The 16,221-nt window shown below is 40.6% G+C and overlaps 1 protein-coding gene across 3 annotated transcripts in view; it reads right to left on the bottom strand.

Moving 5' to 3' along the window:
• The window catches only part of PATJ (PATJ, crumbs cell polarity complex component), a 419,471-nt gene that overhangs the window by 114,455 nt on the left and 288,795 nt on the right, over window positions 1–16,221 (bottom strand). For all 3 annotated transcript variants that reach the window (XM_025398758.1, XM_025398765.1, XM_025398774.1), the window contains exon 30: window positions 12,047–12,119. In XM_025398758.1, coding sequence (XP_025254543.1) covers window positions 12,047–12,119 — 73 coding nt within the window. The remainder of the gene's footprint in view (window positions 1–12,046; window positions 12,120–16,221) is intronic.

The following is a 16,221-nucleotide window of genomic DNA, read 5'->3' as shown; positions in this document are numbered from 1 at the left end:
GAAAAAAAACATTGTGTGTGTGTGTGTGTGTGTGTGTGTGTGACTGCTTACTTCTGGGGAGTGGAATTAGGGAATGGGTAATTTTGCACTAATTATTTCTATGCTGTTTCATTAGAGAAGAATTATCACATACAATTGCATATTTAAACATAAAGTAAGGGGAGACTATGAGAAACACCTAAAAGAAGAAAAAAAAATTAAAGAAAACAAGCAGCACGGACTTTAGAATTGGGCAGATTTGGGTTCAAATCTCAACTTTGCCACTTACAATTATATGACTTGGGGCAAGTTGCTTTCAAATCTGAGTACAGGTTAAGTATCCCTTGTCCAAAATGCTTGGAAATGTTTTGGACTTCAAATGTTTTCAGATTTTGGAATGTTTGAATTATACTTACCAGCTGAGCATCCCAAAACCAAAATGAAAAACGTGAAATCCAGAATGCTTCAATGGGCATATCTTTGGAGCATCATGTTAGTGCTCAACAAATTTCAGATGTTGGAGCATTTCTAACTTCAAATTTGGGATGCTCAACCTGTAACTTAACTTGTTTTTAAAGTGCAGATAAAATACCAGATTAAAAATACTACCCTATAAGGTTGCTATAAAAGATTAATGAGTTAATATGTAAAATATCTATTTGCATAATACCAGGTACAGTTAACTTTTGTTTCTAGCTTTTAAATATAATTTACTATTTTATTTTCTTTCTTTTTTTTTTTTTTTGAGATGGAGTCTCGCTCTGTCACCCAGGCTAGAGTACAGTGGCATGATCTCGGCTCACTGCAACTTCTGCCTCCTGGGTTCAAGCAATTCTCCTGCCTCAGCCTCCTGAGTAGCTGAGACTACAGGTGCCCACCACCACGCCCAGCTAATTTTTGTATTTTTAGTAGAGACGGGGTTTCACCATGTTGGCCAGGCTGGTCTCAAACTCCTGACCTCAAGTGATTCACCCACCTCAGTCTCCCAGAGTGCTGGGATTACAGGCGTGAGCCACTATGCCTGGCCTTTTCTTTCTTTCTCTGTTTCCATGTGAATTTGACAGAACTGTTTCTAGCTTTTTGTTGAAGCAGACTCTTTATTCTTGCACTATCTCATATAGTCTTCCTAATAACCTGCTATGAGTATGTACCACCACGATCCCAATTCATAAATGAGGATAATGATACATTTTAAATAACTTGCTAAACAACTCCAGGTAGCAAAAGGTAGATCCAAGAGTCAAAGCTGGGAAAGGGTCATGCTAGGCCCTCAATAAATGATGCTTTCATTTTTCTCTCATTCTTCCTTTTCAGTATTGAGTATTGACAACTGATCTTACAGAAGATAAGACCCACAATCTTTCAAAAAATTATTGTTAATAGACCATGGATTTTTAAAAACATGTCTTAGCATTTTTTAAACCAGAAAATTGCATTAGATAGAACATCCTCTTCTCAGTGAATTTTGGATAATCAAGGAGTTACCATGTAAAATAAACATACCCAAGTTAATACATCTTGAAAACATACAGATTTTCAGCATTTTTGACAGTGGTAATGTAAGTTTTAGAAACAGAAATTCTGAACAAATGAATTAAAATCAATATTTATGGAAAACTTGTAATGTCCAAATTCCTTAGTGTGTCTAGTTCTGCAAGCTGTGGGAGCCCCTGAAGAAAGCCTGGCGAGGTGATGGTGGCCAAGTGGAGCTTTGAAATAGTTGATGTTGGGCCAGGTGTGGTGGCTCATGCCTATAATCCCAGCACTTTGGGAGGCTGAGGCAGGTGGAACACGAAGTGAAGAGTTCAAGTGACCAAGATGGTGAAACCCTGTCTCTACTAAAAATACAAAAAAATTAGCCAGGCGTGGTGGTGGGTGCCTGTAACCCCAGATCCTCAGGAGGCTGAGGCAGGAGAATCGCTTGAACCCGTGAGGCGGAGGTTGCAGTGAGCCGGTATCATGCCACTGCACTCCAGCCTGGGCGACAGAGAGAGCCTTTTGTCTCAAAAAAAAAAAAAAAAAAAAAAAAAAATTAGCCAGTGTTTGTGGACTGCAGCACATTAGACTGTAGAACAAACCCACAGGTTCCATTAGTAACCCTGCAAATGGCCACCACCTCTGGTCTCAGATGACGGAGATTCTCACATGAAGAGGGGTCAGCTGAAACCATTCATCTAATTATGCACATGTCTCCTTAGGGAAAGGAAAGTGTTCCTTAAATAAATTAGAGGAATCTTTACTTTTATATTTCTCAGCAATATGCATATTGAAGATGAGATATTCTTGGTCTTTATAAAATGAATACTAAAGTAGAGGAGAAAACAGCTGTTTAAGGGATGCGTCAACTTGTAAAATTTAAGAAAACATGGGCAAAGCAGTCTAGGTTCCAAATAGTCTATGCATCCTTTAAGATGTGAATAGAAACAAAAAACGCCCTCTATGTTTACACTACATCCCACACTTAGAAACTAGAGGATCAGATGAAGCAGAATTTATCATTCAAAGCCAGGTCTCAAATGCCACTTGGTCCATTGTATCTTTTCCTTCTCCTTAGCTGGGGGACATGTCTCCTTCCTCTAAATTCTAACATTCTACCTGAACCTCCTCTGCCACTTAACATTCATCTCTTTTGTATCCTAATTATGTATGTGCAGAACTGATCTCCCTGATGGGACTGAAAGGTCCTTGAACTGAGCATCTGGGCCTCATTCATTCCCATTGCCTGATTCATTTTTCACTCTAGGTCTGTTTTACTTCCAATTCCATACTCCTTTTAACGGTACTACGCCTCCCCTCTTTTCTTCTTAGTCTGAGATGACTCTGTAGAGGAGGGTTTGAAGTCCAAATCTAGATGGAGTTGGGAGTCAGGCAAAAAGGAAGTTGGAATTGAGGGAGGATAGCAATAAAGCATTTACTTCCTAGGAAAGCTAAAGTTTGTAACAGTTTAATGTTTACATTAATGTTACATCACAAGGAGAGCTAAAGTTGTAATGTTTATGCTAAAATGAGGTACAGAACACAACAATGTGGATCCCTTTCCTCCCTCCCTCCCTCTTTCTTTTCTTTTCTCTTTTTTCTTTTCTTTCTCTTCTCTCTCCTTCCTTCCTTTCTTCCTTCCTCTCTTCTCTTTTCCTTTTCCTCCTTCCTCTCTTCTCTTTTCCTTTTCCTCCTTCCTTCCTTTTCCTTTTCCTCCTTCCTTCCTTTCTTTCTTTCTTCCTTTTCCCCTCCCTCCCTCCCTCCCTCCCTTCCTCCCTCCCTTCCTTCCTTTGTCTTCACCATCTCACTCTGTCACCCAGGCTGGAGTGCAGTGGCATGATCACAGCTCACTGCAGCCTCGACCTCTTGGGCCCAGGTGATCCTCCCACCTCAGCCTCCCAAGTAGCTGGGACTACATGTGTGCACCACCACGCCTGGGTAATTTTTTTGCATTTTTTTGTAGAGACGGGGTTTCACCATGTTGCCTTGGCTGGTCTTGAATTCCTGAGCTCAAGCACTCCTCCCGCCATAACCTCCCAAAGTGCTGGGATTACAGGCGTGAGCCCCCGTGCCTGGCCACAACAATGTGGATTCTGCTCTGAGAACAGAATGGCTCATGAGGTAAGGAGTCTTCAAAATACCCCACTCACCAGAAGCTTGGAAAATAGCAAACAGTCTGAGATGGGAAAGGGAAAACAGGTCAGCAGCATGATTTCTAAGGCACAAGTGAATTAGAGTGGTTTGAGGACCATCTGGCTGACGGATGGGGGCCAGTTGACACCCAAGATGACTCAGCTAATCCGGATGGCTGGGTGTTCCTGTCATCTCTTGCTGATCTTCAAACCACCTGTCCAAAGCTGTCTGCTCAGCCAAGCGACTTAAGGAGAACAACCTCTCCCCATGAGACCACAGTCAGTGGATTCCACAGTGAATTATGTTTTGTAGATGAACAAACAGAAAAGGCAAGACTTGTAAGGTCTGTGGATCGACCCCCACCGAGGTTAGTCTTTTTCAGACCTTCGGGAAGTTCCAAATTCCCTCCCCTGGGCTCTCCCAAAATCTTCCACATAAGTGATTGCAGAAGTGATAACCCTTATTATTTTAAACCCTTTGTTTTCTTTTTTTCATACCCACCATTTGTCTATAGTTTTCTTCAAACTGAACAGTGAAATCTTGATAGCAAGAATGCTATTTTATTTGAGAGTAGACTTTCAATAAAAGTTAAATTTGTTAAGGATGTTATTGTGGATTGAAAAACCATTTCCTTTTTTTTTTCTTTTTTTGAGATGGAGTTTCACTCTTGTCGCCCAGGCTGGAGTGCAATGGCACCATCTCAGCTCACTGCAACCTCTGCCTCCCAGGTTCAAGCGATTCTCCTGCCTCAGCCTCCCGAATAGCCGGGATGACAGGCATACGCCACCACACCTGGCTAATTTTGTATTTTTAGTAGAGACGGGGTTTCTCCATGGTGGTCAGGTTGGTCTCAAATTCCCGACCTCAGGTGATCCGCCTGCCTTGGCCTCCCAAAGTGCTGAGATTACAGGCATGAGCCACCACACCCAGCCAAAAAAACATTTCTAATTAGATAAATGTTCAGTAATTTTGTTCCCTACCCTGTTTTCTCATTTAACATAACAAGAGTATACTAGTATATACAACTGTTTTCCTTTTCATTGATTTAAAATGATACTAAGCAAAGTAAATTTAAAAAAAGAGCAATTATAACTCCTTAATAGGATTGAAAGGTTTTTTAAAAATAAAACTTATGTTTAGTATAAAATTTGCCATTCTCATATTTTTTTTCTTTTTTTTTTTTTTTTTTTTTGAGACTGAGTCTCACTCTGTCGCCCAGGCTGGTATACAGTGGTATGATCTTGGCTCACTGCAACCTCTGCCTCCCGGGTTCAAGCGATTCTCTAGCCTCAGCCTCCCGAGTAGCTGAGATTACAGGTGCGTGCCACCACACCCCGCTAATTTTTATATTTTTTTTAGTAGAGATGGGGTTTTGCCATGTTGGCCAGACTGGTCTTGAACTCCTGACCTCAGATGATCCGCCCGCCTTGGCCTCCCAGAGTGTTGGGATTACAGGCGTGAGCCACCGTGCCTGGCTCATTCCCATAATTTCTAAATCCAATGTTCTTTTAGAAAACACACAAAATAATTTTAGTCTCATTGCCAACCTAAATTCACAAATATTTCTTTCTGCAAAGCCTTGTTTACCAGATGGGACAAACTGAATTTCTTTCTTCTAACCCCAAACATGAGCTTATTTACTAGGCTGCTCAGAATTCTAGAAAAGCAGGGCAAAATTAAAATAAAATGGAAATTATGCTAATGGAACTCCCTATGTTATCCACTTCCATGATTTTTATGAGGCCTGTTCCATCTCAGTTAGTTCTTAAAAAAGCACAACTTCTAAGAAAGCAAAAAGGAGGTCCTTGTTTGTATGAAGATATTCTAAAAGATTTAGGCTGTCCTGTCAATAAATGGAATAAATATGTCAGAACACAAGTTATTTGAGCCCTCAGTACCTCTTACTAGATGACAGCAATGGCTTCTTAATTGGGTTTCCCTCTTCAAGACGTCTTTAACATTGCTATTAGACTAATCTCCCTGGAGTACAGCCTTGATCAAATTGTTTCATTGTTCAAAACGCCTTCAACAGTTCCAAAACCAAAGAATGAAATTCAGATCCTCTGGGATTTAAATGTGGAATCTAAAAAGTTGAACTCATAGAAACAGAGAGTAGTGGTGGTGACCAGGGGCTGGTGGATGGGGTGGAGGTGGAAGAGATGTTGGTCAGAGGATGCAAATTTCAGTTAGAGTAATAAGTTCTAGAGATCTAGTGTACAACAGGGTGACCAGAGTTAATAACAATGTATAACAATGTATTGTATTCTTGAAAATCTCTAAGAAAGTAGATTTCAACTGTTCTCACCACAAAAATAAGTATGTGAGGAAATACATATGTTAATTATCTCGATTTAGCCATTCTACAACATACACATATTTCAAAACATCATGTTGGCCAGGTGCAGTGGCTTAGTCCTGTAATTCCAGTACTTTTGAGGGGCTGAGGTGGAAGGATCTCTCGAGCCCAGCAGATGGGGCGTAGGCAACATAATGAGATTCTGTCTCTGCAAAAAATTTTATAATAGCCAGGCATGGTGGTGCGTGCCTATAGTCCTAGCTGTTCAGGAGGCTGAGGCAGGAAGGTTGTTTGAGCCTGGGAGGTCGAGGATGCAGTGAGCTGAGATCATGCCACTGCACTCCAGCCTGGCAACAGAGCCAGATCCTGTCTCAAAAACTAACCCCCCCCAAAAACAAAACCAAACAAAAAAAGCCACCACGTTGTATATGATAAATATATACAATTTTTATGTATCAATTTAGTTTTTAAAAGGAAAAAAATCCTGTTTTTTATGTAACTATTAAAAATGGAAGATGCTGGAGGCTGGGAGTTCAACTAGAGGGCTGTGATAATATAAGTGCAATCACAACAAAAATGAGGTCTTACCATGTGCCAGGAATAGTGCTAAGCCTTTTAAAAACATTACTTAATACTTCTAACAAGTCCATAGAATTAATTATTATTATCAAACCCATTTTAAACGTGAGGAATTGAAGTTTATAGAGCATAACTGGCTCAAGTTCACTCTGCTAGTAAATGGTAGAATACTGATTAAGACTTGGCTCTGTCTGACATCCAAGCTTATGTTCACATCGCTATGCTGTAGAATTGCACCAATGGTATTATAATTACCACAAGTACTGCATCATAATCCCTTATTGTACCAATGGTATTATAATTACAACAAGTACTGCATCATAATCCCTTATAAATATATATAGCTGTAGGGATAAAATATTTTTACACCTGGCCCTCATAACTACCCTTTGACATACACAGGGGAGGCTATTAACCTGGCTTTACAGAAAAAGACAGACTTTGGGAGGTTAACTGCCTCCCAAGGTTATATGCCCACAGGTAATTAGTAGAGCCAAAACCAAAACCCACATCGTCAGACTTCTTGCTCAATGTTTTATTAGCACTCTTGCTCAGTCTACTAGCACAGAACTGCATGAAATAATTTTGTTCTCTGCGATACCCTTCAGGTCTAGAGCACTGACACATAATAAGAGCTCAATGACACTAGGCTCAGTAGCTCACACCTGTAATCCCAGCACTTTGGGAGGCTGAGGTGGGACGACTACTTGAAGACAGGAGTTCAAGACCAGCCTGGGTAATATGGCGAGATCCTGTCTCTACAAAAAATTTAAAAATTAGCCAAGCATAATGGTATGTGCCTATAGTCCCAGCTACTTGGGAGGCTGAGGCAGGAGGACTGCTTGAGCTCAGGAGTTTGAGGCTGCAGTGAGCCATGATAGCACCACAGAACTCTAGCCTGGGCTACAGAACAAGATCTTGTCTTTTTTAAAAAAAATAGTTCAATAAACATTTGCTGCATAAAGAAATAAATATGAGATACCATTAGCATATAATAAAGCTGCTACTTAATAATGCTGAATTATTATTACCAAGTCCAATTTTTTTTTTTTTTTTTTTTTGAGACGAAGTCTAGCTCTGCCGCCCAGGCTGGAGTGCAGTGGCCGGATCTCAGCTCACTGCAAGCTCCGCCTCCCAGGTTCACGCCATTCTCCTGCCTCAGCCTCCCGAGTAGCTGGGACTACAGGAGCCCGCCACCTCGCCCGGCTAATTTTTTTGTATTTTTTAGTAGAGACGGGGTTTCACCATGTTAGCCAGGATGGTCTCGATCTCCTGACCTCGTGATCTGCCCGTCTCGGCCTCCCAAAGTGCTGGGATTACAGGCTTGAGCCACCGCGCCCGGCCTACCAAGTCCAATTTAATAACGATATGGCTCTATTTCATCTATCTGGTTATGATTTAAATGGGCTGTCTCTTTTAGCCATATGCTGGATATGAGTTATGCTTTAGTACTCACAAGAAACATCTAAGGGGAAAAAAGATATATACTAAGAGGGTCCACATAGGCAAATGGGAAGGGAAAAGAAAGAGGTCAGGACACCAAAGAATATGGGTACTCTTCCCATACCGCCCACAGGAGAGGTGGCATTCATCATTTGGTAGCAGTTACTAGAGCCAATAGTCCAGAGCAGAACTAAAAAGCCCTCTCTAGAATATAATCAAATTGTGATGGTTCAATAGAAACATCACCCGCATAGCATATGCTGTTAGAGAAAGGGATTTATTATTTATTTATACATTTAAATGCCTAATGTGATTTCATTATTTTTGAAAATGAAATACAAATAATGGCACACAAATTTGATTAAGATATGTGATAATGTTCTTGAAACTTAAGGCTGGCATTATTTATACTTTACATATTTTTTACATACTAGCCTGCTTTATTTTACATACTAGCTGTACTTTTTATTTTACATACTAGCCTGCTTGTTTTAAAAATAAAATCAGTCTTCTAAATTTTCAGAACAGCTATTCTTTCAAAGACTCTAGTAAATAGTACCACTATCTATCCAGTTGTTCAAGCCAAAAATCTAGGTTTATCCATGATTCTCTACTTCCCCTCAGCTCCCTTGTTTAATTAATCAAGTTTGACTCAACCTCCAAAACATCAAGAATGTGCTCACTTTTCATTGCTTCCGATACCAACACTTCATCCAAGCCACATTAGGGCCTCACTGGGGCTTTTGCCTTTTAGCATATTACTTTTACCTTCCTACCAACCCATTCCCTACATAGCCGCTGTGGGGGATGAGAATATGCCAGTCTAAAAAGGAAGGATCGTTGAGCTGAAGGCAATTAAGAAGAAGCAGATGCAGGAAAACCTTCTGCTCTCCCTATATTTGTCTAAAAGCAGGACATAGATATATATGTAAAGACAAAAGATATCTGCCTCCCCCTGAATCAGGGAAAACAAAGGTTAAACCCTGAAGACAAAACAGAATGCGTATCCCCTGGAGATGGCACCAGGGGAATCTACCTGAGCAAGCTATACCAACTAGCCTTTATCTGCCAGTTGTTTGCCTTCCCTCAAGTTGCCACCCCTAGAGACAAAGTCCTCTTCCTTTGTCTTGTCACTTCTCTAAACATTTATCATTTTTTTTGGTTGAAGATGCTATTTAAGCTGGAATTTAAATCTATCTCATTGAGAACTACTCATTCCCTGGGTGTTTGCCATGTATATAAGAAATACATATGTCATTAAACTGCTGTTTGTTTTGCTCTTGTTAATCTATCTTTTGTTATAAGGGTCCATTCCAACTGAGAACCTATGAGGGTTGAAGAAAAAAGTTATTTTTCTTCCCCTAAATAGCCAAATGGTTCCTTTAAAACTATGTATCAGGTCACATCACTCCCCTGTTTAAATCCTTCCAGTGCCTTCTTCTGCATATAGAATAAAACCCAAACTTCTAACTCTGACTTACACAGCCTTTCTCTCCCTCTTGTCTCATATTCCACTGCTCTCCCAGCTCCTAATATGCTTCTAGCCATATTCCTCAAACATGACCCGGCTCATTCTCACCTGAGAGCTATTTCTGTCCACTCAGCAGGGAAGGCTCCTCCCTCTTATTTCTGAATGTCTGGCTTTTTCTTTTAATTTTTATCTTATTTAAATTTTACCTTGCCCAAGTGTAACTAAGTACTCCCATTTTTCTGAGAGATAATTATTTTTTTCTCTCTCTTTTCTCCTCATTCCCCCAGTTTCCCACTTCCTACTTAGCCCTTTAGAAATGCAAACATAGGGTCATGCCTGTAATCCCAGCACTTTTGGGAGGCCCAGGCAGGGGGATCATCTGAGGTCAGGAGTTCGAGACCAGCCTGGCCAACATGGTGCAACCCCGTCTCTACTAAAAACACAAAAATTAGCCGGGCATGGTAGTGTGCGCCTGTAATCCCAGCTACTCGGAGGCTGAGGCAGGAGAATCACTTGAACCCGAGAGGCAGAGGTTGCAATGAACTGAGATCACGCCACTGCACTCCGCCTGGGTGACAGGATGAGACTCCATCTAAAAAAAAAAAAAAAGAAATGCAAATATAGCCTTTTACCTCCCCTTCACCAGACACTCCCTAGAGAGCAAGTTCATCTAACTATGTGCTTGGGAGAGATCCAGAAAGGAACCCTCACTCACCAGGAGGTTGCCTGGATCAATAACAGCTGATGTCTATGGGCCCCCACCCCCCGACCAGGAGACTACCTCGAGAGATATGAAACTCTCTCCCATCGGGGGAGTTTTTGGTCTAGTCCTGCACAAGAAGGCACCAGCAGTCACCAGCTCGACTGCCCTGTAGATAAGACACCGGAGCTAGCACATGGACCTCCCCCTGCTCATTTCCTCCTCTGCCTTTTAAAAGTGCCAGCTTTCTGCTCCAAAAGTGAAGCAGTTACCCTTAAAGCAGGAAGCCTGTACTCCCTTCCCCAAAGCTAGCTTTGGAATAAATCACCTTCCTTATACCAGACTCCTTTCTTGATAACCTGTGTTTCGGCTACACAAGTGGCCTTCTCTGTAACTCAGCAAAGTTATCACATTCCCCACTTTAATTCTCTCCAAGGCACTGACTACTATATGATAATTTTTTTGGTTTATTTATTTCTTAATTTGTATCTTTGTGTCTTCAATCATGAAGACAGAAAGATAACAAATTGGTAGGAAGCCTCATCTGTTTTATTCACACCTAGACCTCTAATGCCCAAAAGAGTGCTTAACAAATAATACGCACTCATTGAACACTTGTTTTTTGTGGTTTCTTTTCCCCTCCAAATGGATTTATTGAATACAACAAAATTCTATATACAAAGTTATCTGGACCGGCTGCTTCACAACACGATCCTTTCTTACTAATAGCTTGATAGGTCAGTCCATAGTGTTAAGAGCAACTTACTCTTATGTAAATTGAAAAGTGCCCATTGCACATTAAATGAATGGCCTAACTACTGGAACTTTAGTAGTTCTACAAGATAACTCACATAGGTAGGATGGAGTTCCTATGACAGGCTGCTGAACAACAGATACGAGCCATCAGAAGGCCATTTTGTGTACCGCCACTGTGAGGCCATCATGCTTCTGGATCATAATGCTCCCATTATCTGATGCTGGACACACCATAGGAATATCAGTGGGGTCAGAGGTTAGCTTAGCTGCTTGCTGGGCTAGAACAGATATCACTCCAGCGTGCTCATCTGACAGGGTCCCATGGCAACCCAGATTAAGTCCTTGTGAATCTAGGCACGGGACTCCAACAATGGAGGGAGTCTTCATTGTATCTTCTAAGCGCTGCTCCAAGGTCGCCTCCATCCCACCCATGGTCCACCCCAGCCCAGAACCCTGAACACTTGTTGAAAGAATAAAAATAATGTGTACTGCACAATCACATTTTTATTAAAAGGGACACTATATATAGCTATTTATGGTTACTGTAGAAAGAAAGGAAAAAGTATGAAAAGATACTGGATAGTGAACATTAACTTCCTTAGGGAGGTAGTGAAAGAAAAATTAAGATTTCTTTGAATAACCCTGCACTATTTAATTAGTAACAATAAGTATGTATTTCTTCTTGGAGTTAAAAAATAATTCAATAAATATAAAATGAGAAGAGAAGGAATATTCCCTCAGCTGGGGAGACAAACTGATTACACAGTTCTATCTCTATCTACTCCGGAAGCTGACCAATATTACAGCAACCTTGTTATACTAGTAATTTCTCCATTCACAGATGAAAGTAATTATTTAAAGGCACTTTGATCACAGGTATTAAAGTATTTCAAAACCATAAAGAAAGGGGTACAATTCAGTCATAAACAAAGAGAATTTTCTTGTAAATTCTGGAATGCCCAATTAGAACAAAATTATATATTTAGAGGAGACCTTGAGCAAGTCTGAGGAAGGTAATACTTATATGTTAGGTTCTAACATATTTACTAAAAAACTGCTTTATATTCAATACCTCAATACTTTCTATTTTGGTCAGGGAAATTTTCCATGAGTTTGGAATACCAAATAATGAATATCAAAAATGTCAGATTTGGGGAAAATGCTCATGACAAACCCATCTAATATACTAAGAGCTAATTAGAAACAGCCTTACCTCAATAGAAGATGGAGAACTTGATGGCACTAGAAAGGGAGGAACGGCCATCTGATTGACTGCATCCTCGTTTCTGTGAAATGTTGAAATAGGCAGAATCAGTACACAGTAAATGCTAAGTTCCTGGCTCAAATTATAAATACTTCCTAAGTTCTCAGTTGAAAATGCACACACAGCATCATAGAATTAAATAAATATATATATAAATATATATAGCTTCCATATATATAGCTTCCAACCATGCAAAGTTACTACGCACAAAAAAAGATGTACTGCTCAAGGGATACTAAGATGCAATTATTAGTGACAAAGAGTGATGATGCTAGGAGTTACTCAAATCCCATTTAGTAAGTCAGGTGCTGCAGAGGATAAGTTTGGAAAGGCTTTGGCTCTTTCAGCACCGTGGAGTATAAATTTTTCAAATGGCCATGTGCAACCTTTAGGCCCCATTAATGTCTGGAGCGTTTTGTTCTTTGAACTGGAAAGGATCCCAGCCTCCTCACTTGGCTTCTAACTTTGTTTTGCAAATGAAGGATGATGGGGTGTCTACAATAGGCCTGCAAGGTGGAGTATGAGGAGGAGTGATTGATGGGGAGGGCAGAGCTCCAGACAGAAAATGCTTTGTGGTTAGGTGAATTCTCCTCCTCCTCATCCCAATGGAGTAGAGTAGATGGCAGCTGAAACCTCATCACCAGGGTGACAGGCATACAACTCCTACAATACTGGTTCTGATTATTTGGACCTATTTCCACCACATTACTAGCAAATGGTTGGCAGTGGTTTGTGGGAGATAATGACTCTCCTTTATAGTCATTATACCCATTATGATGCACAACCAACATAATTATCTCAAGATTTATGTGAAGTTTGCTTTTATGTTTCACAATATAAACCAAGGAAGCTCACAAAAAACGCTTCCTGCTGATATGTAAAGTACTTAGACTGTTCACAGATTTCTCTCCATATGACCCATGTATATAGAACAGCTACTGCCTGACTTGGGAGGGCATTCAAAATCCAACCCCACTGTATGCTTTAGTTTTCACCAATTGGATTATGTGACCATTCTTCCTTTGATTTAATCATGTCACTGCCTTTTCTTGAAATGCCTTTCTTTCTCTTTTTTCTTCCCTTTCCTCCCTCCCTCCCTTCCTTCCTTTCTTCTTCTTCTTTTTTTTTTTTTTTTTTTGAGATGGAGTCTTACTCTGTCACCTAGGCTGGAGTGCAATGGCACAATCTCGGCTCACTGCAGCCCCTACCTCCTAAGTTCAGTCGATGCTCCTGCCTCAGCCTCCGGAGTAGCTGGGATTACAGGCATGCACCACCACACCCAGCTAATTTTTGTATTCTTTATTTAATTTATACCCCACCCATCCTTCCCCTCCAATGTGAGTTCAATGACCTCTAACTAGGTGAATTATTCCCTTCCCTTAAATTCAAAGACTATTCTATATATCGTTGTCTTCCAAATTCACATATTTAGCCCAAATCTTTTCAGCTTAGGACTAGGACCTGCATACCCACTCTTACTTTATATCTCCACTAGATGTCTTACAAGTATCTCAAATAAAATAGAGCTTTTTTATCCCACTTAGTCACCATATGGTTCCACAGCGAATTCTCTCCACCAGAGTAAATGTCAACAACATCTGTCCAGTTGTTCAACCAGGAACCAGGGGTCATTCTTGAAAATTCTCTTCCCTCAACTGTACTTCCAACCAGCAAGTCTCATGGATTTTACCTTCAACACATATCTTGGATCTTTCCACTTCTTTCCATCCTATCCTATCTATAAGCCATCATCATTTCTCACCTGCATGTAAGAGCAACTCAGTTACATCCTCTCTCCAACCCATTCTCCACCCAGCAAAGTTATTATGATTCTAACACATAAAACTGATCATATTTCTAACCCCTTCTTATGGCTTCTTAATGCACTTAGGATCAAGCTCAAAGTTGATAAGGAAGCTCAGAGGTCCCAGCCCCCATCTCTGGCCCCCTCTAGTGCTTCTTCCCCTTGCTCACTTATGCCCCAGTCCAGCTGCACAGACTTTCTTTCCACTTCTTAGCTGAGCCAAGATCTACCCGCCTCAGGGTCTTCTCTTACCCTATTCTCTTCTGCTCTGCTTGACAAATACTTTGGCTGATTTACTCCTATTTCTTCTTCACAGCTCACCATAAATGTCATTTCCTAAAACAAGCCTTCCAGGCTTCTTAATATGCTCATAGTACCCTAGACAATGATTGCCGTTATAGGTCTGTTTTTTTCATATTTTACCTAACTGATTTGTGTGAACATTTGCTCCAAATTTGAATTTCTCTCTGGATGGGAAGCATTCCAAGGACAGGACTCATGTCCATCCTACTCCCTATGACACTATCTAGGGGTAACATAGTGCCTGGCAAGTGTTTGTGCTTAACACGGTTATTGAAAAAAAAAAAAAGAATGAATGGTGGGGTGGGTTGGGGTGGGATGTAATGACAACTCTCTTCAATAAGGAGACAGAAAGGTAGGAGTCTCAGTTCTAGCCCAGTCACTAACTAACAGAGGGACTTTGGGGAAATCACTTCTCAGAGTCTAAGTTATAAGAATCCTAAATTGGTTAAATTTTTTGTGGAATGAAACACAGCATAAATAAAAACATGAAGTCTAGGTGCCATTTCAAGCTCTATGCTTCTTGGATTCTTAGACTATCTAGGCATGAACCAAACCAAACCAAATGGGAGAAAAACTACAACTATAAAGTGACATAGCATATCAAGCACATCTCTGTTTTTTCTGACTGCATTTCAGGTGCCTTGAGCAAACACTATTATGTTAAGAGATGGCTTGGCTATTGTTTTTCAGCGAGTACAATCCATTCCTCACCAGTTTGCTCACATATAGAAAAAGTAATCCGTCGCTTGTGGGTAAAGAACAACATTTTTCCAGTGGTAATTCTGTTTCCCACTCAATTTCTCCCATTGAACAACACAATAAAGCTCAGCTTAGGGCCGAAAGCCAACAGGCCATGTCTGCTCTAGATCTGGAACTCACAGTGCAGAGTATACTTGGCAGTAATTAAATAGATGACTTTTCATATCTCTTTCAAAGGTTACCAGCATTAAAAATATGGCTGTACATGAATTCTTATTGAGAGATCATGATGAACTGAACCAAGTTAGCTCAAATTGGCCAAGTTATCCCTTTACAATTTAATGATTTTTTCACAAATTAGTATGACTTTAATGGCCTTTAAAGTCCATATTAAATTTTTTTAACCTTACATAATAGAAAACCAACAATTACTCTCACTGAAAAGAAGAAAGCTGCTATAAGAAGTTACAGTTCATAATCCTTTATAATCCACTTAATAAAGTGGTCACATCCCTCAGCATCAAGCCATGGAGAGCTGACATAGCTGCAATTTTCAAGAGAAAAGTAGGAAAAGGGCAACCAAAGGAGAGAAGGCATTTATACTTCAGACAAGCAGTTGGGCCTGAATGATATCTGGAGAACCTTTGAGCCCTCATATCCTATGATTCTCATAAGTAATGAAATCTGTTTGCTTTATAATTAAACTTCTTTTTTTTTTTTTTTTTTTTTTTTTGAGACAGAGTCTCTCTCTCTCGCCCAGGCTGGAGTGCAGTAGCGTGATCTCGGCTCACTGCAGCCTCCACCTCCCAGGTTCAAGTGACTCTCATGCCTCAGCCACCTGAGTAGCTGGGACTACAGGCGTGTGCCACCATGTGCAGCTAATTTTGGTATTTTCAGTAGAGCTGGAGTATCACCATGTTGGCCAGGCTGGTCTTGAGCTCCTGGCCTCAAGTGATCTGCCTGCCTGGGACTTCCAAAGTGCTGGGATTACAGGTGTGAGCCATCAAGCTGGGTGAAACTTTCCTTTCCATATAATTAGCCTAAGTTTCTTAGGCCCCAGTGCCTCAAAGAGAACACAGTCAGGAACTGTAATTGTTTGTGGGTGTTTTTATAATTATCTTTAAGAGCTGCTGGGAGAGAGATAATGGACTTCTCCCACAGATAAGGGTGAGACCGGTTTTCCAGAGCACGGAACACCGCATGTGTGTCCTCATTGCTGTACTTGCCACGCTCTGTTCAAATTACTTGTGCTGGTTTTTCTCCCACTCTGAGCACAAGGATGAGATCTTATTACTTCATATCCTCAGCTTGTAGTGTG

The sequence above is a fragment of the Theropithecus gelada genome, chromosome 1 (assembly GCF_003255815.1).
Source record: "Theropithecus gelada isolate Dixy chromosome 1, Tgel_1.0, whole genome shotgun sequence".
Classification (NCBI taxonomy): Eukaryota; Metazoa; Chordata; class Mammalia; order Primates; family Cercopithecidae; genus Theropithecus; species Theropithecus gelada.
The sequence above is the reverse complement of the archived record's forward strand: the minus strand, read 5'-3'. Positions and strand labels throughout refer to the sequence as shown.